The following is a 23995-nucleotide window of genomic DNA, read 5'->3' on the forward strand; positions in this document are numbered from 1 at the left end:
CTTGGTGTTGTGTACAGCAATTTTCATGGCAATGATTACAAACCAGGGGTATCTTCAATATGACAAAAAAACACTGCCATGTTTATACACGTGCCGGGAAATCATGAGTGTTCCTTCTTTCAAGCAAAAATGTAAGAGCCCATTCATGTTTATTAGTCTGTGCTCTGAGAGTAACTATGCTTTGAGAGATAAAATGGAACCTACTGGTTAGTTAACTGTTTATTCAGTAAATCTTGTTTGCTCTATGAATTTGTATAAGGCCCTTTGACAGGAAATATGAGAGGCTCAACCTAAGACCCACACTGGACCCTGACAGCCTTTACCGTCTAAGAAAGGAGAAAAAAAGCCCTGAGAAATACAGCAAATCATTTAAGATCAAATGTAAATAAATACTGCAGAGTGTTTTGCAGATGAAGACTGTAGCTGGCAAGAAAAGGGGAGCTCTGTGACAGCTGAAGACCTGAGAGGAGAGGCAAGGGCTGAGATTTCTCAGTCCCTGTCATGTTCTCTAGTCACGTTGCCAGGCCAGGCAGAGGACTGTGAGTTTCTAGTCCTTTCTCTGAAAATGGGACTGCTTTATCAACCTATAGGTATGGCCCATAGGTTTCGAATTAGAAAATACATACACAGCTTTTTACTTGCAGATTCCATATTAGTGAATTTGCCTCCACACTAAAATTTCTTTGTGACACCAGAGTCAACACAGTGCTTCATGGTTCCTGCCGGACATGCACAGAGCCCTGAAAAAATTGGGGTGGACAGGTGCACAGCACCCAACAAGGCTGATCTCTACCTTCTTTGTGTCAGCTCTCAGAGTGTAAACAAGTGCCCCTCCCGCAGACTCACAGACGTCTGCGTGTTTTGGAGGATGACTTTGCTACTTAAAATGGCCTCCAAGCATAGTGCCAAAGTGCTGTCTAGTACCTCAGTGCCGGAAGGCTGTATGTGCCTTAGGGAGAAATGCATATATTAAGTAAGCTTAGTAAGTTTTATTCAGGTGTGAGTTACAGTGCTGTTGGCCGGGAGCACAATATGAATGTTAACAGTGTGTATTAAATGAGGTATGTTAAAACAGAAGCGTACAGAACACAAAGTTATACATTGATCGGTTGACAAAAGTCTCAGGTACAGAGGGTCAGAGGAACTTAACACAGTATTTCCACTAGGAGGAGTGGTTCCCTATTGTAAGTCCACCCTCCTTCCTCTCCCCCAGGGCAATGGCCCACTAGGCAGTGGTCCATGGCTCTCTCCCCTGGCATAGGGAGGTGCTTCACAACGAACTGTCCCATTAAAAACAAACACAAAACTTCATCTCCAGTATTCTGTCTCCAAGTATCAACTGTGGTACTTCATCTAGGATATTAGTTCATCTTTGTTTCTTTTTGTTGATGGTTGATACTCTCTCCCTTGATTTAGATTTATGCATTACTTTTACTCCACATTCCCAGTAGTCATAGATTCCAAAGCCAATGGGCTTGAATACATACGTGTCACTGTTTAATGAGAGACGAATTCAGGTCTGTAAACCTTACCGTGTGACTTGAAGTGATTCCTGCAGACGATTCTGACTTTGAGTATTTACGTAGACCATGGTGATATCCAAAAGAAAAATGTTTTATCTTTATGGATTACTTCATTGAACCATATACAATAGGTATCAACAAATGGATTTACTGAAAGAAAAAAACAATGAAGGCACAACCTACTCCTGGCGTCTTTGGGCTGAGCACGCGCCCTGAGCCCGGGGCGGGCGCCCCCCGCCCGATGCGCGAAGGGGCCGGCAGGGGGCGCAAAGCGGCGGGCGCCGTCCCCGCGAGGTCTCGGCCAGGTAGACTGGAAGGGGCGGAGGTAACCAGCAGCGGCCTGAGGAGGCCGCCCCGCGGTCCCCACCCCCTCCACGCTGAGCTCGCGACACGCGTGCGGAGAGAGGACGCGAGCGGCTGGGCCAGCTGCGTTCCGAGCTCGGGCACCGCAGCTGCTTCTCCGCCAAGCGCCAGGCGTCCCCGCGGCGCTCAGTCCGAAGTCGGCCACCATGGAGGCGCAGGCACGAGGTGAGTGGTCGCCGACCGCCCTGAGGGTCAGGCCCCGGCGCGTGGAAAGGCCCTTTCCCAGCAGCACCCAACTTTGCTCGCAGAGCGGACCGGCGACGTCTCCACACGCCCGCGGCTCTGCCCCTGCCCGCGCCTGTGGGAGAATTCCTGCTCCCCAAACTCAGGATGTGCTGTGGGGCTGGGACCGAGGAAGGAGACGTTACGGGGAGAGGACCCTCCGCAGGAAGAGAGCGCCCGCGGGATGCTCTACTCTCTCCCGGCCGCTCGCCCTCACGCTTCCCGAGCCTCGTGGGTGCCCAGAGGACCTGTTGGGCAGGCTCCGGAGTCCGCGTTCCGCGCCTTTCGCCCGCGGGGAGCGGTGGCGGAGCGCGGGTCCTGTCGCCCTGGGCGGTGGGCTCGCGTCCGGCAGCTCCCAAGGTCGGGGCTGGGCGCGTCGCGCGCGGAGGTGCTGGCTCCACAGAGACGCGGGTCTCCGGCTACGCGGGGGGTTTCTAGCGCTGGGACCTGCCTTTCGAGGCGAGGAGAGCGTTACCCAACCGCAGATCTCCAGCACATCGAAGCGTGCGTCCCTGTTCCCCACGGTCGGGGAGGGACCTCTGCCTCCGCACCCGCGCGGGGTCACTGGCCGCGGTCTGGCCGCCCGGCTCCCAGCTTCTGGGGTCGCCCGCTCGAGGAGCCCGAGACACATTGACGAAGGGCAGCTTCGTGTCTTGGGGTCACTCTGCGACCAGAGTTAGGGAATCCCGGTGGAATCGGGACAAGATTGAAAGTAAATGGACGGTGGAAAGAAGCAGAGGGGGGCGGATGTGGAGCACGAGGCTGGACACTGACTCTGGAGTCTTGGGAGCAAGCAACATTGCCCCCAAAAAGGAAAGAGATGCGAGATCAGCCTTTTTCAGCCCTTAAAACAGTCATCACCACCTTTCTCCCACACTGCAGGAAATTCTGTGATGGCTTTGAAAATAGATAAAAGCCCGTCTGGGGGAAATAAAAGGGGGAAAAGAAGGAAAAAGAAGAGGTTCATGACCCTGTGCGCTCGCCCTTTAGGGGCCGAAGCGTCCTTAATGCCAGCAGCTCGGCGGGTGCTTGGGCCTGGAGCCACCCAATAGGTTTGCTGCCAGAATTACAATGGTCTGAACAGCACAAACCATCCTCGTTCATTCCATCAGCCAAGATCCTGTCCATAAAGCTGCCGCTTCCAGTATATTTTTTTCCCCATTATCTAAATAGGAAAGGAGAATTCAGTTAAGGGTAGGGGGTTATTGGTCAACTTCAAAACCGGAGGTCAGGTTGGACCTAAGCTGAAGCAGGTGGGAGCAACACTGGAGTTTTCCAACCTGCTTTGCAGAGTAGAATTATTTGCAGAATCTTAAATACTGGCCCTGGCTGATCCCAGACCAATCAGATTGGAATCCCTGGGGCCTGGGCATCCGTATCTTTGAAAACTTCCCAGGTAAATCTATAACTCAGTGAGGTTGGAGAAAAACTGCAGCCAGTAGGAAACATTCATCAGATTTCTGAAACTACAGATTGGACCCACTGTCACTGCCTTGCTTTACTTGTGAGATTTACTCAACAAATATTCCAGTGCTTTCCTTTGCTAAACGCTGTGCTAAGATGAACCAACACAGCCTTGATTTCTGCTTTGGGAAATTTACAGTGGAGGAAAAGGCAGATAGTAACTTGATAGTTATGTGATAAAGTGTGGAATTGCAACTATCTTAGTGATACGAAAGAGGGCCAGAGTGCAGGGAGAGCCTGAAAAACATCTGGCCCAGTGGGTAATAATCCATCGAATGGAGTTTGTTTACTGTGTCCCTGTTTCTGTTCTTTGTGCTTTATGTGTGTTGACTCATTTCTTCTTCACAATAGTCTCATGAGGTAGGTAGTGTTCTTCCCATTCTCCAGAAAAAAAGGAAGCAAAAGATGTACCTTCCTTGTGACATCAAGTAACCAGTAGCAGAGTTGACGCTGGGAGAGCCCAGTTCCCGCTCCCCCACCCCGCCCCTCAAAGCCTACCACTTTCAGAGGAAAGGTAAAACTTAAGTCCCCCCTGCCCACCATCTCCCCCACCACCCCTCTTCCACCTGGTGTGAAGCCATCCTAGGGAGACTTGGATTAGGGTGACAGTCACCTGGGAAGAGAAGAGTGAACAGACTTAAGAAATACTTAGGAAAAAAAAATCAAAATAACTTGGATTGCCTATGAAGGATGGTAGTGTCAAGGATGACCTCAGCTTTATATTTTACAATCAGGTGGATGATACTTGCCTTTTAAATCTGCATTTTCCCAGTACTTTAAGTTCTTCATTTTCAGACTTTTGTGGTAATTTACACAGCAGACATATTAAGTTCTTTAACAATAAAACTTTTCACAAAATGTTTATAGTTTATCTTAAAGGGAAAATCTTTCCACTTGGCACGTTTTTCTGGCTCAATGAACTGCCTCAGATTCTAAGAGAGTCCTGTGGTTTCCTCCGTGCAAGTTTCTGTCATCAACATGGTTTACTTTAGAATTGTCTAGAGTAGGGATGGCTTATCTTTCTGCCTCTTGAACTAGAGAAAAGCAAAAATGAGTGAGGTTAAGTGGGCAGCTGCTGGTAAAATGTCCCCCGGAACTTTACAGGGGGCCACCCACATGCTGTGGACCTGATTTGCACACATAATTCGATAAATGCAGTAGCAGATCCTAGAAACTTTTCCATAAGTGACACGCTGCAAATAATATGCTTTGACCGATTACTTTCAGCAAAACAGGAAGACATTCTGGGAAGGTTACTAAGTCCAAACTCATTCTGCTAGCTGCACAACCAGCCAATAAATCAGGAGATGAGGTGTTGAGGCAAGGAATAATGACTTTGTTTGGAAAGCCAGCAGACCGAGAAGATAGTGGACTAAAGTCCTTGAGAACCATCTTCCCCAAGTCAGAATTCAGGCTCCTTTTATACTAAAAAGGGAAAGGGGTGTGCTTGGTTGTTGCAAACTTCTTGATGTGGAAATTCTCTGTTCTTGCAGCTGTCCACCTAGGCAGGTCATGATGTTCCTGTAAATCTCCAACAAGACAGATGTTATTCTCTGTTCTGCAACTTTTGAACTCTATATGCATGGAAAAGTGTTATACCCTTAAAGTCAGAGCCTTGAGAGTGGGCTGTCCTGTATATTTCAGGCAGTATTATTTTACAAAAGGTACAGAACCATCATGACTAAGACGAGGAAACAGAGCACAGGGTTAGAGCTAAAGGAACAGATCTAACATGGAGTCAGATTTGTTCTTCCCTATTACAGAAAGTTGGTAGAACAGAAACACAGAAGTGGGATTAGGAGCAGAGCGATTAGACAGTGAGGGGCTGGAGCACAGTGTGCAGTGCGAAGCCCGCAGGAGGCCAGTGGTACCAGCTGTCTTCCTGCTACTAGAGAATTTTGCTTTAATAAAATTATAAATTAGAGAGAGAAACTGGTTAAGAATGTAGCATTTTCCTGAAATATATGGCAGTCCTTTAAAATAAAAAGTTCCTGACCTTTTTAAACTATCTTGCAGTATTTCACTGTTCTGGGAAATAACTTGTCTTTCCCAATGTCTTTAATATTAAAAAGAAAAAAGTTCTCTTCACTTAACACTTGTATATATTCAGATTAATAATTGTATTAGTGTCCTATGATTGCTATAACAAATTACTATAAATTTGTTAGCTTAAAACAACAGAATGGTATTCTCTCATAGGTCTGGAGGCTAGAAGTTCAAGATCACTTTCATGGCTTCCACCCTTCTGGATGCTCCAAGAAGCACCCTCTTCCATTTCCTTGCCTCTTCCAGCTGCTGTGGCTGCTGGCATTCTTTGGCTGCATCTCCTCGATCTGCCCTTGTGGTCACCTTGCCTTCTCTTCTGCCAAATCTCCCTCTATCTCTCTTTAAAGAATGCCTGTGAGTTCATTTAGAGCTCACTGGGATAATCCAAGATCATCTCCTCATCCCAAGATCCTTAACTTCACCACATCTATGAAGACCCTTTCTTCATATAAGGTGGCATTTACAGGTTCCAGGAATCAGGACCTGATATCTTTGGGGGCCATTATTCAGCCAATTACAGTAACTATTTTTTATATTCAGACATTCAACTCAGGAGGATTCCCAGAAGTCCCTGAATGACATAAAGTAATAAACGTCAGATTAATCCTACCTGTTTGCAGATTCCATTAAAGTGAAAATGTCTTATTTACCTTTCTTTATACTTTGCTCACAGGTCATTTATTGGCACTCATCTTGTTCCAGGAAGAACTCAGGGTAGTTTATACAGGTGTATGAAACACAGCAAGAAAATGCAAATTAGAAATACATGAAAGAAAACAAACAAGGATAAGAACAGAAAATGAAGCGAGGAATGAAGCTCTAGAAAAATGAGTACAATTATATCCTTTTTATTAACATTCCATGAAAACAAATTTCTTGCTGTGAAAACAAAGCCTTTTTTTTTTACAAAACAGTAAAATAATTCTTTCTCCCCCAAATAGCAACAGGTCAAGTCTTTTGTATTATAGGGATCAGATTATCCAAGGAAAAAATCTGTTTTCCAAATTTCAGACAATATAATTAAAAACCTCAAACTATCAAAGCTAGGTGTTATACATTTTGGCTTACAATTTTTTAAAATATTATGAAGAGCATTCTTACTGTCTTCAAAGCTACCTTCTCTTATATTTTCCCTCCTAGTAAAAGTTTTACAGTAGGTAGTGATGTATACATAAGATAAAGTCAGTCATTTGCAACAAATCATATACCATTGTTGCAATTAAAATTCTTATAAAATCAAATTATACCAATCGTAGATATTACAGTGTATTGGAACCTATTTTGAATTGCCTCCCCTAATATACACCTTGTTTTCTTAATACTCTCAGTAGGCAGCATCTGAGAAGTTGCTTCAAAAAACTTATAGGCAAGAGTCCATTTTTCTGGTCAATTGTAAGATTTGGTACTTAGGGAGCCATAGTAAATAATAAATAAGTACTTTAGCAAATACTGATTTGTTAAATAAATATTTCAACAAATATCTATCGACTACTATAGTGATAGCAAACATTCAACAAGCACTTACTATTGAGAGACAGTTAGGGGATAGCGGTTAAGATTCCAGATCCAAGTCAAACTGCCTGGATTTTAATTCTGCCTTTGTCACTTATCACTAACATGACCCTGAACAACTTTCTTGATCTCTCTGGGCCTTGGTTTCCCCAGACATAAAGTGAGGCTAATAATAGCATCTATATCATAGGATTGTAATGAGGGTTTACCGAGTTAATATATGCAAAGTGCTTAAAACAGTGCCTGACACTTGGAAAGCGCTCTGTAAACATTTGCTGTTGCCCTTAATAGCATATGCCAGGAACTTTGCCTGCATCATCTTATTGATTCCTTTAATGACCCCACGGGATAGATACTAGTATACAGACAGGGAAAACTGAAGGTCAGAAAATTGTGAGAAGGCAGACTTCGACTCCAAGTCCATCTGAGTGCAGAGCATGAGCTCCAGCGCTGTAGTGCACTGCTTCTCTATATGTGCTGGGCTGCACGTGCTGATGGGAACAAAGACGGGTTCGACATGGGTCATCTTTCCAGGGAGGATGTCAAAGAAGAGGCATCCCTGTGTGATGACACATGGAAGTGATGAGATGATGTATTTCCATCTCAATGGGATTTTTGAGTATTAAAATACTAATTAGAACTAATTCACATTGAGGGTGATTAAAAAAAACAATAATATTTTAGTGGGGTTTTTGAGTGCCAGATACCATCCTATTATGCACTTTTTAAAACAACCATATTTTTTAATAAATGTAACAAAGTCACCAGGAAGGTAATGTTATTTTCATTTCACAGATGAAGAAACTGAATGACAGAGTAGTTACACAACTTTCTCCAATTCATAGAGCTTGGATGGGTTGGAATCCAGATTTGGAATCAGGGAATTTGACTCCATACCTTGGGATCTTATTAATATTCTATACCATCTCCTTAAGTTGGTGTGTATAAGCATTCAGTGTGCCAAGTTAAAAATAATAGATTTTGTATTACATTCTGTACAGTCAAGGGGGCTTTAAGGGACAGAATTTAATCACACTGTCTGTTCCATATGTGGGCTGCATCTCAGTCTGGGACTATGACCAGAATAGCTGAGGTCTGCAAGAATAAGCCCCATATTATGGCCCTTTGGAGGAGGGCAGCAACAGTTTGCTGTTTGAGTTCTGTTTTCAAGATGGGAAATCCTATAAAATCACACGACATATAATTCTTAGAACCTATATAGAATTTTACTAGTAGCTGCAAGGAGAAGCCAGTTGAAAGGTGTAGTGTTTGAAATACGTTGTTCCTCTTGCTGTTCATCCATATCTTGTCATCTTAGGACTTTAAAATAAATGAAAGGCATAGGATCTGCATGTTTGTTTCCAGAAGGTAGGATCTGTACTGTCTAGATGCTGGCAAAAAGGACCAATCTCAATGAACACCCCAAAAAGAAAGATGTTTATAGTCTCATGAGTATTGTAATTACTTGTTTACACAGATATGTTTTAATTTAACCATTTCCCAAGCATGTTAGCATAATACCTACTTTAAGAAGGTTCCACGGTGAGGGGAGGGGTATAGCTCAGTGGTAGAGTGCCTGTTTAGCATGCATGAGGTCCTGGGTTCAATCCCCAGTACCTCCATTAAAAAGATGAATTAAATAAATAAATAAACCTACTTACCCCACCCTCCAAAAAAAGACCAAAACAAACAAAACAAAACAAAAAGTGATATCAACCAACATGTACCAGGAAAAAAGAAGAAAAAAATTCCTACTGGAAAAAAATGAATGATCAGAGGATTTGTCCTTAAACTACTAGCTACTGTAGCCATCTCTATGTTAATTTTGTGGTCTAAAATGGCAATTGAAGAAAAGCGGCTAGCAGCCCCAGTCATCAGCCTGGCTTGCTCTATGTGTGTGTGGACGTTCATCCTTACTGAGGTTCTGGAACGTCCCCAGCAACACCTTGAAGCCACCTCTTAAACTTACTGAACTAGTATGCGGTTAAGAACACATAAAGGATGTCCCCACACTGGATTTTCAAGCCTGTCATTCTACTTGTCATTGAATATTGAAGAAATGAAGTATAATTTATTTAAAATATATGCATTAAATTAAGAATCAGTTTTAATGTACCAGGGAAGACAGCAGAACATTGTAATGAATTTGCATTGGCTAAAAGAGAGCTTTGGGTCCTCAAGGAAAGATGTGTTTTAGATAGTTTTTCACCATGTGAGTTGTTTATAAGTGTTGCGTTTTGATACAGAGGTAGTGAAATGCCCAGAATAAAACCACAGATTTCCAAGAATACCCCTTCATCATCAATATACTGCTGCTTTCTCAAAAGACAAAGAATCTGACACTTGGCTATTTGTGCTGTAGCCAAATAATGTACTGCACCCTAAAAATATGCATATATGTTACATCTCATCTCCAGACTTATCTGTGGTTATTTGCACCTTACACGAATTACATTTTCCCTGACTTGTATCTAAAAATGTAGAATCCTCCAACCCCTTGAAATTACAAAATGCAATTTTCTTATAATTAGACATTTCTTATGTCAATCAATAGCAAGAGCACCTTGTCAAGGATCCTGGAAGTAGAAATGATTCATTCAAAAGAAGAAAGATAACTAGGGATGGGGGATGTGGGAGGGCATCTCTTCAGGTCTCTCAGTTTCATAGTCTCTGGCTGTTGGATATTTGTTTGTTTTTCACTGATTTTTCCCAGGCACATGAATGAGCTGAGAGTGTTAATAATGAGAGCTGAAAAGAAAATTGTCTACAAATATTTCCAACATTTTCGGTTTCAAAATAGATTCATTTCGACATGAAGACATCATGGAAAGATGGTTTCTCTTACTTAAGAGTTAGGACAGGCCTGGAGGAAAGTGGACTCCTTGGTCCTCATTATTCCTCTTTAGATACTGCAGGGCGCCATCTGGAAGTTTCAAGATATTCATGCTTCCTGCAAAATTTATTTCAAATGATTGGAAGTTTCCTATAATGAATTCATCTCTTTCTTCTATTTTCCCCAATCCATGAAAAGTGTTACTAACAAGGAAGATATCCGTATATTGTGGGCCTATTTTGTGCCAGGCATGGTCCCAGTCATTTATGAGATGTTCCATCAGGTTCCATCCTGTAGACCAATAATGCTCTCCCTAAAAGAAGGAAGCATATTCTGAGGATTAAGACTTGCGGTTTTTTTCACTGTGACAGTTGAGAAAATGTGTAGAGATGAAAACACATGCAAAAAATCTTTGAAAGATGATCTTTCCATTTTGAAAAAACTGCGTGTGAAGATGTGAGGAGAGTACCCACCAGCCAGAAGGCAGACGTTGCTTCACGGCGGAGCTCAACATGTGGGCTTTACAGATTCTCTGGCATGCGGGAGAGCTGAGTTGGAGACCCTGGCCCCTCCTTTCCAGACATGGTTTTGGCATCCACAAGGGAGGAAGACCCTTGTACTTAGAAATAAAAAATCTAATACATTTGAAAAGCAAATCTTACATTGGGAAAAAAAAGGTAGGGGGAAGGAGCTGGGTTGAATAACAGTAAACAGAGGGAAAGCACACATCTAAAAAGAGATTCAGATGTAAGTTTAAAAAGAATGAGAGTCACAATATTGCCCACCGCCCACCAACTTACATTCTTCTGATTGTGTACGTTATAGGGTTGCTGACTTCCTTCATAAAGAGAACTGGGCAAATAGTGGATCAGTGCTATTAGCTATAACATTTTGTAATCTACTATCCTAAGCCTTAAAATTAGACATAAATATAACTTGTTATGACCTTTGCTAAGGGAGGGAAAAAACCCATTTATATTTAGCGTCATCCCACATGTTGTGTACTTACAGTTAAATGGGCTTGTTTGCAATGACCTGGGAATTCACAACATCTAGAAGTACAAAAACTTTCTCCTGTGGAGACCTGACCTCAGGGGAAAAAAAGACTTGATGTCAACATTCTGTGTGGCCCCCCTTCCCCATGGTGCCCTATGCCTGACCCTGCAGGCTGCCCTCCCCAGATCTTTGTCTGGTCTTCTTATCCCTTCCCCAAAGCTGAGGGAAAATACACATTTTGGATTAATGTAATGGGACCTGTTCTATGTGGTGAAGTTACAACGGTCCCATGTAATAGCTTTGAACTTGGGTTCTCTTTGATGAAAGATAAAATGAGCTCTTCCTCTTTAAAAAAAAAAAAAAATCCAGTGGTCCATCCTCAGTCCTCATCTTGGTTGACCTACCAGCGTCTCTTGGCACAGCTGCTCACTCCCGTCTCCTTGGAGCGCTTTGTTCTCTTGGTTTCCAGGAGGCCAAGCACTGGTTCCCCATCCTTCTTCACAAGCCCCACCTCAGTCTGCTGTGCTTCCCGTCTGCACTCACTCTCTCGCTGAGCTCCTCGTGTTTCGTGCTTTTAAATTCCATCCATACACCAACAACTCCCTCATTTATTTTCCCCACCTGGACCTGGCTCCTCAGTGTCAGCCTGCCCACTTCATATGTCTGCATGAATGTCTAAGAAGCATCTTGAACTTAACATGTCTAATGCTGAATTTCTGATCTTCCTCCACAATAACCCGAATGTCCCAGGATCTCCCAAAGCTGCCCCCATCTCAGCTAATGGCAACTCCATTTCAAACACAGAAGCCCCAAACCTACCCATGAAAGGTTTTTGTTTTGGGGTTCTCCCCCCTCATCAGGTCCCATTTCCGGTCCATCATGCCCACTCTGCTTTCAAAATATATCTAGAGTCGAACAACTTGCCACCCCCTCTGCTGATAGTGCCCTGGCCCAGGCCACCATCATCTCTCACCTGAGTGTCTGCAGGAGCTTCCTGGCTGGTCTCCCTGCTTTGGCCCTGGCCTGTCTTCAGTCTGTTCCCAACATAGTAATGAGAGTGAGCCTCTCAAAACATGTAGCGTCGCACTGCGCCTCCCTTCAGAACTCTGCAGTAGCTCCTCGTTTCACGCAGAATAAAGGCCACAAGGGTGCTATGAGATCTGTTCCCCTTCCTCCCCATTACCTCCCTGACCTCATCTCCTGATGCTCTTTCAATTTACTAGTCCCTCTGCCTGAAAAACTCTCCCTCAGCTGCGTTCCTGGCTTGCATCCTTATCTTCGTTGCCGGTCAGTGTTACCCTTAGACCTGGCAACTGGACCTCTGTTATCAGGAGACAGTTTTAAGTGGGTCTCTCAAGTTTCTGCACAACTGGTCTTGTGAGCAAAGGCATTCACAGCTAATTTTCTCTGGATTGTCTTCTCAAGGAGGTTTTGCATCGCAGGGAGCCTTGGAAGACAGAGACTGTCTCCCTTAGAGGCAGGTAGATTTACTGTACAAGATAATAAAGATCAGGTGTCCCTCTGGTCCAGACGTCGTGATGATTTGCTGGCAGCCCCTGTATCAAATCGGAGCCTCCGAATCTCAGTGTCACTCTCAGAAACACACCCCACTGTGTAAACAGGCAACGCCTGGCCTTTATCACATCACCCTTGCGGAATTAGGGCTCAGGGAACCAGTGCAGTGATGTTGCTATGGCTACTGCTATTGCTGTTTTTCCCTGGGTGGATGCTTTTTGTTATTTCTGTCATTTGTCTTTGATCAAACTCTGATGGAGAGAAAGAGCACCGTCCCAAGAGCCCGGAGACCTGCCTGGTCTCGGCTTTGCTATCACTCTTACTCACCTCCTGGATCTGTTTGCTCACCTCTTACCTGGAGGGGATTGGATCAGATGCTCTTTGAGGCCCTGACTAATTCGTTCTTGAGAGGCTCATTCAAATTTTTTCATCATATGTTCCTTTTTTAAAATAAAAAATAAAATAGTGTTTATATATATATATATATACACACATACAAACGTGTGTATGTATATCTATATATAAAGCTGCTGTTCCTATGTATATAAAGCAACCATAATGAAACTATGCTTTCTTCTGTTTATATAAGGAAAGTTTGTAGCCAAGTTAGATATTTTCATTTCCTAGTGTAATTCCTGAAAGTTTATTCTGGATGCTGGCAACTTCTCATTTAGAGAATGACTGTGTACTCACATAAGCTGTTTCTCCAGGCTGAGGAGGTGAGTGTGGTCACGTGGGGAGAAGTCAGGAGAAAGAAAATAGAAGGAAGGAAAACAAAGGTTCTGTGCTATAAAGGGACTCTAGCCTCGCGGTGGAGAGCATGGATGTTGTCACAGAAATTTGGATACGTGCCCCAGTTCAGTCGCTTTTTGGATCTGTGACCTTTCGCTTATCCAAGTCTCAGTTGCAAAATGGTGGAAGTGGTGGCCACCCCGTGGATCTGGTGACGACTGAGTGAGATGGTTTGTGTGAGGTGCGTAGGATGGTGCTTGGATCCTGTCACGGTAATTAAAAGGAACAGTGAGAATGACTTATTAATTTCTCATGAAATATGCATTGAGTGCCTCCTGTGCTGGGCTTTGCACTAGGTGTTAGGGAAACAGAGGTGAATGAACCAAAGTCCTTTCATTGTGAGCTTATCACCCTATTTTTGTTGTAACACTTAGATGTCAAGCTACTATCTCTAATGCATTCTTCTATTAGAAAATCCTTTGGATTTTATAAACCACCTACCACACAATTAAAAATAGCTTTCTGGAGCTAAGGAAAGATGAGTAGGTTGAAAATAGAAATAAATATATAATTTGATGGAATTTGGACATCTGGCCCGCACGCAAAGATCTTTTCTGAAGTGTACATTTTACCTACTAAAGCACACTGTGGTTTTGCTAACAAGAGGCTATTTTAAATGATTGCTCTTTTGGTCCGTCCTTATTTACTTGGATCAGAGCTTAGCGATACGCACACAGACTAAGCACCACTTGTTGTTTGGACACATGTTGAGAAGGAACAGGTTAAATTCTTTGCTTACGTTTCCGTTGCTTCTCGCATAGTAATTTAATAAATCACCGGGGGAAGGGCTGGCAGTGCTTATCTTTTCAGTTAGCAGATCTTATTTCTGGTCTCTTGTGGCTTGGATGTTGGTTATTACAGGGCAGCCTTGCTGAAGGAACGCAGAGCCAGCAGAGCAGGGTGTGTGTGCCGGACGCAGGCCTTTGAAGATCCTGGTGTCTGCAGCTTAGCAGCGTGCTTGAGATTTCTGAGTGCTCTGAAAAGCCCCTGATGACAAGTGTAGATTTCTGCTCTTGCTGTATCAGATGGTTCAAAATATAAATAAGGCACAAATGAAGACTATCTGTATATATACAAAACCCTATCACGATCTATTCCTTTCACTCTGCTTTATTTTTCTTCATAGCAGAGTAGCATTTTATACTTACGCATAACTGTTTGTTTTCATGTTCTCCCAACGAGCGTTTAAACTCCTTGAGGGCAGGGGCTTTGGCTGTTTTCTCCACTGCTCCGTCCTCAGTGCCTAGAACAATGACTGGTTCATGGAAAGCACCCTGTAAATACTTGTGGGGAAAAGGATGAGTGGATGAATAGTGCTGAGTGGATAACATCTTTTATAACCCTGGCAGGGTGTAACAGAGGATAGACTTTCAACTTTTATAAGAAATGAATGGTTTTTAGAAACTTTTATTATAACTTCTTATAAAAGCTCTCCAAGTGAAAGAAGTGCCAGAGTGACAGTAAGAATTCTCAGTCTTCTGTCATTGCCATGAAATGTCGTTTCCAGCATGGAAACTGACATATTAAGCTTAGGAGTTGGGGGATGTCGGCATAAAAATAGAAGCTGGGATAGAACTAAGTCACTCTTCTTAAGAGAAGGCGAGCGAGGGAGCTAAGGAGAGGTTGAGGGAGAAACATGGGAATTGGGCAGGGAGGGACCCAGGAGAGTGAGCCTTAATGGGAGTAAAAAGAATACCGCGGTGGGTGGGAGGAAGAGATGCCTGGAGGCCCGAGGAGAGGAACAGGAAAGAGATACCCCTAATGCTGCTTTCCCGGGAAATGCTGTCAATCACCCCCTCATTTCCCCTATGAGATCTTTATTCATTGTAGAATTTCACATTTTTTTTGTGTGGGAATAGAGTTTCATTTGTGGGGCAGCTCAAAAGGAAAGAGGCCACTGTATACCTGGCACATATTTTACAAAGAAATAGATTTTCAGTTACTCCCAATCTCCATTGAACAAATAGGTACTGACTTGAGGATGAGATGTACAAATGAACTGTGTGCTTTGGGTGCCCAGGTTTTTCTGACTCTCCACATGGAGGGTCCCATGTGGTGGCTGAGGGTCCAGAGGGAGAGAGGGAATGAGCAGCCCGCTTCCACGGGAAATGCTTTGTCCAGGCGGCTGACTTTCAGTGCAGTTGAAAACCTTGGATCAGTAACACCTGTTCAGATTATTTGAGCTGGACAGAGGGAAGTCTCATTTATATAAATAAAAGCTATGATAATTGGGTAGCCCTTTCTTCTATAAAGCACATGTGGCCTGCTCTGCTTGCTAGTTTGTAGAGATTTGTGAGGAAAAAAAAGTCCCCGTTCTTGTAGTCTTAAAAACATTATTCTACACGTTGCAAGAAGTTATTGAACTAAACTTGAAAAACACTTATTTCCTTCCCTGAATGTGCCACCCCCCCCAAGTCTTCGCTGAAAGCTTGTGAAGGTTTGAAATATTGATGAATGTGAATCCACTCATCTCCAAATTTCACTGACCTTTTACTGGGGAGCATTTTTAGCTTTGTTGAGAATGTAGGGCAGAGGAAATCTCCTACAGAAATATCAGATTATGTGAAATTTCTTTCAGTTTCATAGAATTCAAGATGGATTCTGGAAAATGAATATTTGAGTCATGGTTAGCCTTTATACTAATAAAGCAGTACAGTATAAGGTCACTTTAAAATAAGCTCCCGGGGAGGGTAATAATGGAGTTCATTGGCAGAGCACGTGCTTAGCATGCATGAGGTCTGTGTTCAATCCCTAGTACCTCCATTTAAACAAAAAACAAACCTTAAAATAAACTCCCAAGAAATTACCGTGCAATATAAAAGCATACCCTTCTTGCAAAATCTAATTTTAATGCAAATAGATTAATAATGTAATAATGTAATAGTTTTGAAAATCAAATGTTTGTTTAGGTCCTATGTAAATAATACCACTGTGCTGCTAAAACATCTCTGACATCCTAGCAGATGTGGTAAAGGCTGCTTCTCACACAGTAGCCTTTTGAGCAATCAGACATAGTCATCAACACACTGGGGAAGTGCTCTCTTGACCAGACTGGGTGGCTTGCTTATCATTGGACATTCTCCTGTCTCTCCATTTTCCAAACCCTAAAGAATTTGCTAGGGTGATTTTTGTCCTCCTGGGATGCTGGTCCTCTCATTTCGACTTGTGAGAGCCCATCCAACTATTAACGAACTTCTGATTTTCTCCTTGGAAGTAATCGCCCTCTTTTCTCGATTCCCACAGTGCTTTGAATCTGTTTTACGTCCTTAAGGAGCAGCATCAGAATCGAGAGTTGGGAGGGGTCGGCAAACGATCTCATCCAGTCTCCTGGTTTTGTAGATGGAAGCTCTCCAAGAGATCTGGGCGGTGGGGTGGGGGTCAGACCCAGGGGACACTAGACCTGAACTTGAGTTTCCTTCCTGCCTCGCTGCCCTGTGATCCTTCCACAGGCAGCCTTTTACCTTCTGCAGTACATTGTGGTGATTTGTCCCTATGCCTTGTTGAAAAGACTATTTGTAGATTTATTTTTCATTTAAAAATTAACATTTTTTTCATTTTATAGTCAGATTCAGAAAACTTACCCTCTTAAGTTCTGCTTGCAAATCTTATTCTGTTTATAAAATTAGCAAATGCTAATTACTCAGAGGCACTGTGAAGGCTATTCAAGTAGTATAATGTTAACTGATACACAAATTTAATTGACATAGTCAATTTCATATTTAAGTACTTCAATTTTCTAGTTGACTATCCTCCCCAATTACTTAAATATTATGAATCTAAAAATTAAATATATAAATATAGCAAATCTAAAATTCTCTTAAATGTTCTAATATTACTTATAAATTTAGTAGGCTTCCCACTTAAAGATCACATTTAAATCAATTACCTAACTGAACATTTAAAATTGTAATTATAAACCTGATAGTCTCTCAATAGGCAAAATTTTCTCAAACGTAATACAAAATACCAAATAGTCAGATGCCTTCTCACAAATACCCCAGTTCTATGGTTCTAGGGAAGAGGCAAATAGTAAACAACATAAATTAATAAAAGATGTAGCATACTAGATGTTGGTAAGTGCTAAGGAAAACAATAAATTGATGAAACAGGGATGTCTGAAAGGGGTGGCAGGTGGAGTGGCATTTGCAGTTGATTCTGCATCTCTCTGGGACTGATAGCTGTACAGAGGTTTTATCGGTTAACCGAGCTTACTTTCCAAAGAGAAGGGTGGCTTTCTGAGTACACTTGAGATTGCACAAGGACTAGAGATTTGGGTTGGGACGTTGCCGGCGTTCCCACTGGTGACCCCGGTGGATGCTCTGAACTTATCATTGCTGTGTCCACAACTCCCATGACTTCTAAAGGGAAACCTGCAGCCCCCACATTACTTGATTGGGTTTTGTATTTCTTTGCCTCTTGCAAAATATAAACATAATCTCCACCCAACTCTAAAGACCTTGAATGCACCTCTGAATTCCTTCATTTCCTTCAGACCACTCTAAAGACCTTGAATGCACCTCTGAATTCCTTCATTTCCTTCAGACCACTCAACAGACAGGTCTGACTGAATTCCAGGCATCCTTCATGGTTCTGTCCTGCAGTTTGAACACAGCTTCCCCAGTCACTTTCCTGATCAACTTTAGCTCTCCAGACGTCAGTGAACTTCAAGAGGAAAAACACCGTGCCTTAGCTCTGTTCTGTTCCTCATTTACCATGTATTCTAGAGAACGTGATGCGTTACTCAAGCAGACCCTCAGGAAGTGTTGTTTAAGGCAGTCAGTATAGTGCTACCCAAAGACAGGCTGTCCCACTCAGCCTCTTGGTTGCAAGCAACTGCTCAGAGACTGGACTCCCCTAAATGTGAGTAGGAATTATAATAAGCCCCACATGCCTCAGAGCACTTTGTTAACTAAGAACCCCTATAGGAATGCTAACTTTCCACAGTATTAGTGGTTGAATGTTTGTTCCTTTTTTTGAATACGGGGATTGCTTTTTTAAAAATATTTTACTAAAGTGTGGTTGATTTATGTTAGTTTCAGGTGTATAGCAAAGTGATTCAGTTATACATATACATACATACATACATACATATATTTTCAGTTTCTTTTCTATCACAGCTTATTACAAGAAATTTAATATAGTTCCCTGTGCTATACAGTAGGTCCTTGTTGTTGAATGTTTGTTTTAAAAATCACTCAAAGCATTTCCCAAGCAGATCGTCTTTTTCCCTTCCTGTGTAGGCTTTAGGATAATATGAGTTGTACTACTGTCAATGCTGATAATTTTATTGTATCTGGTATGTATTTAAGGCACAAGTCCTTTTCTACAGGATAACATTGATGCAGCAGAAAGATCTTTCATTTCTTTCTTTTCACTTTGTGGTACTAACTTCTTTTTTCTATTCCTTCAATTTACTGAATTACTCTGAATGCCAGCAATCTTTTGATGGATGGAAATGCTGAGACGGCAGCTCTTATTTGAAGTGAGTCTTTCCTGCTTTCATGCATGTTAGCTCTGTTTGAGCATTCTAAGAAAAAAATCGGAAATGGTTTCTAAGAAGGCTGTGTTGCTCTGGGAAGCAGCATCTTACAGGCAACCTGGTTAAGGGAGAGTGTGGGAAAGCCATTTCAACAAGGAAAGTCACTTTCTACCTGGAATCTGAGTGCACCGGAATCCATCACCATGCAGAACTCTGATACCATCCTTGACACTACCTTCTTATTACCTGGTAGCTGTGGTTTTGCTGTTCGTCTGTCGGTGCTTTATCATGTGAGTAATTGTTCTGAGGTAGAATCATTGGACGTCTCAGTTTCCCTCTGTCTTTTCACAACTGCTGTGCCATCTCTGTCTTTTTTTTGTGTAATTATTATTTCGTCTTATATGATGTTGTAAGGCATGTTGACTCTGCCTGTTATGGAGTGAAGGTGGAAGGGAGGGAAGGAAGGAAAAGAAAGGCAAGCTTGTATTATTACATTTTCAAAGACAGAAAGTGAGTCTTTTCCCAGAGTTACCTACCACCTGCTATGATTAATTGGACTGTTAGTGCCAAGCATGGTTTATAACTTTTGTTAATTGGAGCAAAATTTCACTTGAACTTTGTAGGTCCTGAAATTACTGACAAATTAGAATTTGAAAATTAAATGTGGTACATAATTTTAAAATAAATAAATCAATGTGGCATATGTATATATGTGTGTGTGTGTGTGTATGTGTATATATATATATATATATATATATTCAGCTTTTCTTTATCAGAGAACACAAAGGAGAGTGTTAATTACCCCATTCTGTTGAGTTCAACTTGTAATTGAACCCGTGAAGTGGGACTATTTAGCATCTATATAAAACATTGTTTCCTGGTTTGTCTAATGATACATTCAGGTATCAAAAATGTTTTCTATTTACTTGCTCAAAGTTCTTTTAAGTAAAGAAACAGAATCACACAGCTTCCTGCTCTGGGGGCCCACAGAATGGCAGCCAAATGACTTGCTATTTCTGTGGCCCTTTATACTTGCTGAATGCTATTCAGTACGCTTAATTGTGGGTATTCACAGTGCTTTCTGCTGGTGCGAAGGAGACTGGCATTGCCCTTGTATAGATTACAAAACTAGAACCAGAAGAGGGGAAAAAAAATGATGGCTTAAAGTAATCTTTGAAGTTGGGTTCAAGCCTACTTTTTTTTTTTTTTTTTTTTAAGATTTAAAAGGTCAAGAATCTGATGGCAGTGAACCAGGTAATGAATATGATGTCAAATTAATTAATTAATACCCCATAGTGGTTAATTTGTAGCAGTTAAGTAGCAAACCTGATAATACATAATCTAAATAACGAGCCTAAGTAACAGTGCCAAGAGCAAAATTCAGAGAGACTGAGAGGTCGTAATATAAGATACCTCTTCAAGAGGATTTAGGAATAACCAAGAGAACTACGTAACAGACCTCAACATGCTGGCCGTGGTACAGAAAAGAACTAAGGTCGTTGGGGAGTGGGTGATAGTATCGAGGTAGACTAGCTGTTTTACCTGATTTTGCACATGCTGTCTATTTTCTGGAGAAAAAAGAAAGAGAGGAAGACCAACCCGAGATTTAACCAGCATCATGGGATACAAATATTAGACTATGACGAGCTATAGAATTTGGGTGTTTTACAGTAGCGCCAAGGACAGAACTAGATAGAAGCATGTGTTATTTTATGATAACATTTATTTACTGACAAGCATTTCCTGAACATCTTCTGTGTGCGGGGCAATGCAGAGACTCTGGGGATACAGTGATGGCCTAGAATGTGCACTAAAATGTGTCAGCACAGGTAACTATGCGCATCCTGGCCTGATCTGCTTCCCTCGGTGTGGTGTGAGCTCTGGATCTCTGGACAATTTCTCTCTTCTCAGGTTGTCAGAGGGCAAGATTCTCTGGGACAGCTGGAGCAAGTCGGTATTGGGTGGTGCTCTGACTGCAGGGTATGTGGATTCTCTAGGACATTAGGGAGACTCTGGGGCAGTTGGCTTTCGTTTGGAAAGTTGAGTTTGGACTGCTCCTCTCCTGGTGGCTCCTGTCTAGATCACCCCTTCCCTTCAGGGCCATTCCTACGGGCAATGCTGCCTCCAGGACACGTCTGGCTTTAGGGAGGCATGACTGTGCTCCTCTGCAGCTGAACTTTCTGGAAACCAGTTCAGCATAAATGACCAAGAGTCCCTAGGAAGGCAGGGAGGCATAGAGGCTGAGTGACTGCCAGGGGCCTTTATTAAGCCAGTATTTGTAAGTGTGTGTTGCTTGGCTGGACATTGTACAAATCAGTTTAAACAGCAACTGTGCCTTCTGTAAGGCAGATGTGCAAACATCAAAAGCACGTGGAGGCGCAGGGGAAGTATGTAAGCCATGAATAAACTCACAGCGCTATGTCACTTTTGACCACGTATAAGCACAGGCTGCCTTTTTTGGGATTCGTGAGCTGAAGTCGTGAGCAACGTGTTGTAGGAGTTGCATTTTTAGAGCATGAGGTGGAGAGCAGTGGCTGCCTCTGTACAGGCAGCTGGAGAGGCTTGCTGAGGGGGTGGTTCTGAGAGCTGGTTGAAGGTAGAAGCGGAGGGAACCTGCCACTTGGATGCCTGATGACATTCTAGGCATTGGATACAGCTTCTTACAGCAGCCTTTGCTTTTGGAAAGAAGAGACTCAGTTAATTTGGCTGAGAACAGCTGAGGGAGTCAGGATGTTAGAGGACTGGCTTGGCCGTCACACAGTGTCATCCCGACCACTTCCTCACCTCAGGACCCTGCACCGCTGCAACATGAGCATGGCCATGTAGGATCCCATTTAATGTTCTCCAGAACATAGCTGTGCAGTAGGTGACAGCATCTCCATTTTGCAGATGAGTAAATGGAGGCCTAGAGGATTTAAGTAACCTGTGCACCAAGTACTCAAAAATTACTGTGCATGTGTGTACATGTTTATATATCACCTAGGAATACACACACACACACACATACACAGTGGGGATTACGAATGCAAGGAATGTTATTTTGAGTACTTCATGCCAACCACTGTTGTACACTATGGAGACAGCCAGAGAGACAAATTCCCCTTTTTTGAGTAATTTCCAATAGAGTCAGTCCTTATACAATGAATAAAAATGAAAAGGAAATAGAAATGAAAAATAGCGATGAAAAGCAGCAGCAGTGAAGGTGCACACACAACACGGAAGCCTCCAGAAGTTTCCCAGGGGCCAGCCTGCGTCAGAGCTGTATAGGAGAACTTCTTGGAGGCATGAGCTTGGAGCTGGGTTTTGTAGTTACAAATGCTAGGATATAAACATTTGAAAGAAGCATAAATAGATGAAGAGTGCCTAGTGGAGGGCCTTGAACAGAAGCACGTGTCGAAGTTTATATTTATCTGTATGACTCTGCTTAAGGGAAGGACGTTTAATAAAAACAATGAACAAAGCATTGCTCGATTGTATGAGAATAAAATTGGAAAAAGTGTAGGAACCCCCAGAAACTTGTGAAGGTGACTGTAGAGCAGTGAGACAGGGGTCAGGTTTTATCTATTTTTCCGCCAAGCCCAATCCCTGGTAGCTTGGTTGACACTCAAATGATAGTTAAATGTAGATAAATAATGGTAGTGATTGGGAGTGTGTACTGAGCTAAATAAGGAGTCTTGATGTGGAAGAGACAAACTGAAAGGGAAACTTTGTATAAAACCAAATGTACTCAATTATTATCATCTAGTAAAATCTGGGAGTTCTATGGGGAGAAAGGAGGAGTGTCATTTAGAGTCCAGTTGCAGAGGACAGAATCCATCCATCTGTTTTAAACAGGAAGGAATTTGTTACAGAGCCATGTTAAATGGCCACAGAATCATTGAGGGGCTGTAGTCATAGATTCCTCAGCTTTCAGGAACAACCCTTTTTTTTTCTTTTTTTTTTTTCCTTAATAGTTATTTAATTTGAAAGGAAACCAACTTATTTATAAAAATTTTACTTATATCCCCAAGTCATTATTTTGCTTTTGTTGTTGTTGTTGTTATTTTTATTGAAGTATAGTCAGTTTACAATGTTGTGTCTATTTCTGGTGTACAGCACAATACTTCAGCCATGTAGGAACATACGTATATTCATTTTCATACTCTTTTTCACCACAGTTAGCATAAGATACTGAGTATAGTTCCCTGTGCTACACAGTATAAACTTGTTGTTTATCTATTTTATGTATATTAGTTAGTGCCTGCAAAGCAGGAACAACTCTTAAAGCTACTCCCCAAAACTGAGTTCCCATGCTGCTACTGCTGCTGCCCCCGTGGCTACTATTAAGAAGCAGTTGGGATCAGGAAGCCACAGCCATCGGGACCTGCCCCCTCCCCAAGCTGCTGCTCCTGCCATCAGCTCCAGAGCTGTGCTGTACCTGCTCCTGTCTGCACCAGCAAATGGGTCAGTCATATCCTGAGGTAGGGGGTGGGGGTGTAGATACTGGGACCTCAGCCACAAAAAGCTGATGCCAAAACGATGCTTGGCTGCAGGAGCAGCAGAAGTGATTGAAGCACATCTTCTACCTCTCTGCTGTCACAGATCTCCTGGGAAAACCTCCGACTGACCAAATCAAAGTCCCATATGGCCCTCTGGCTCTAAGGAGTCCAGATCCTGGGACTTTGTAGTGTATCTACAGAGAGAAGAGCTCAAACTCCCAACTTGTAGGGACAAAGGGGGAAGCGATCTAGGATTAATGTATCTGGAAGGAAGAAATATTTAGAAGAAAGGTTATTTTGTTGTATAAGATAGCAAACATTTGATTTTTGTCTGATTGCTAGAAGTACGCATTTTGTTTTCAGAAGATTTTAATACAACTATTTGTGAAGAGAAGGCAACAACTTACAGAATTGAAAAGAGTAGTAGAACTTTCAAGTTAGCAAGAGAAAAAAGGAATGAACAGAAAGTCTACCAAGCAAAATAATAAAGTGAAAAAGAGGAGGTAATAATAAACTAAATTGTAAGTATAAGATTTTTTAAAAAATCAAATATACCATTGTTACAGTAAAGTGTAAATGGTCTAAATACCCCTACGTAAAGAGAGCTGTTGGGATAAAAACAAAAACATGGAGGAAAGTTGCTACAAAACATATACTTAAGCAATATTTTTAAAGGTTGAGAGAAGAAAGGGATAGGCAGAAATACACATGGCAGAGAGCAAACAAAATAAAAGCATGAGGAACAATGTTTATATTGGCAAGAAAGCAGAGA

The 23995-nt window shown here is 42.3% G+C and overlaps 1 protein-coding gene across 5 annotated transcripts in view; it reads left to right on the forward strand.

Annotated features, from left to right (window-relative positions):
* Window positions 1-1818: 1818 nt before the first annotated feature.
* Window positions 1819-23995, forward strand: part of TPD52L1 (TPD52 like 1) — a 78120-nt gene continuing 55943 nt past the window's right edge. For 2 of the 5 annotated variants that reach the window (XM_032484817.1, XM_032484822.1), the window contains exon 1: window positions 1821-2051. In XM_032484817.1, coding sequence (XP_032340708.1) covers window positions 2033-2051 — 19 coding nt within the window. In that variant the 5' untranslated portion in view covers window positions 1821-2032. Of the gene's footprint in view, window positions 2052-23995 lie in introns of all 5 variants that reach the window. The other 3 variants (XM_032484823.1, XM_032484819.1, XM_032484818.1) reach the window with 2 other exon arrangements.

Source organism: Camelus ferus, chromosome 8 (genome assembly GCF_009834535.1).
Source record: "Camelus ferus isolate YT-003-E chromosome 8, BCGSAC_Cfer_1.0, whole genome shotgun sequence".
Classification (NCBI taxonomy): domain Eukaryota; kingdom Metazoa; phylum Chordata; class Mammalia; order Artiodactyla; family Camelidae; genus Camelus; species Camelus ferus.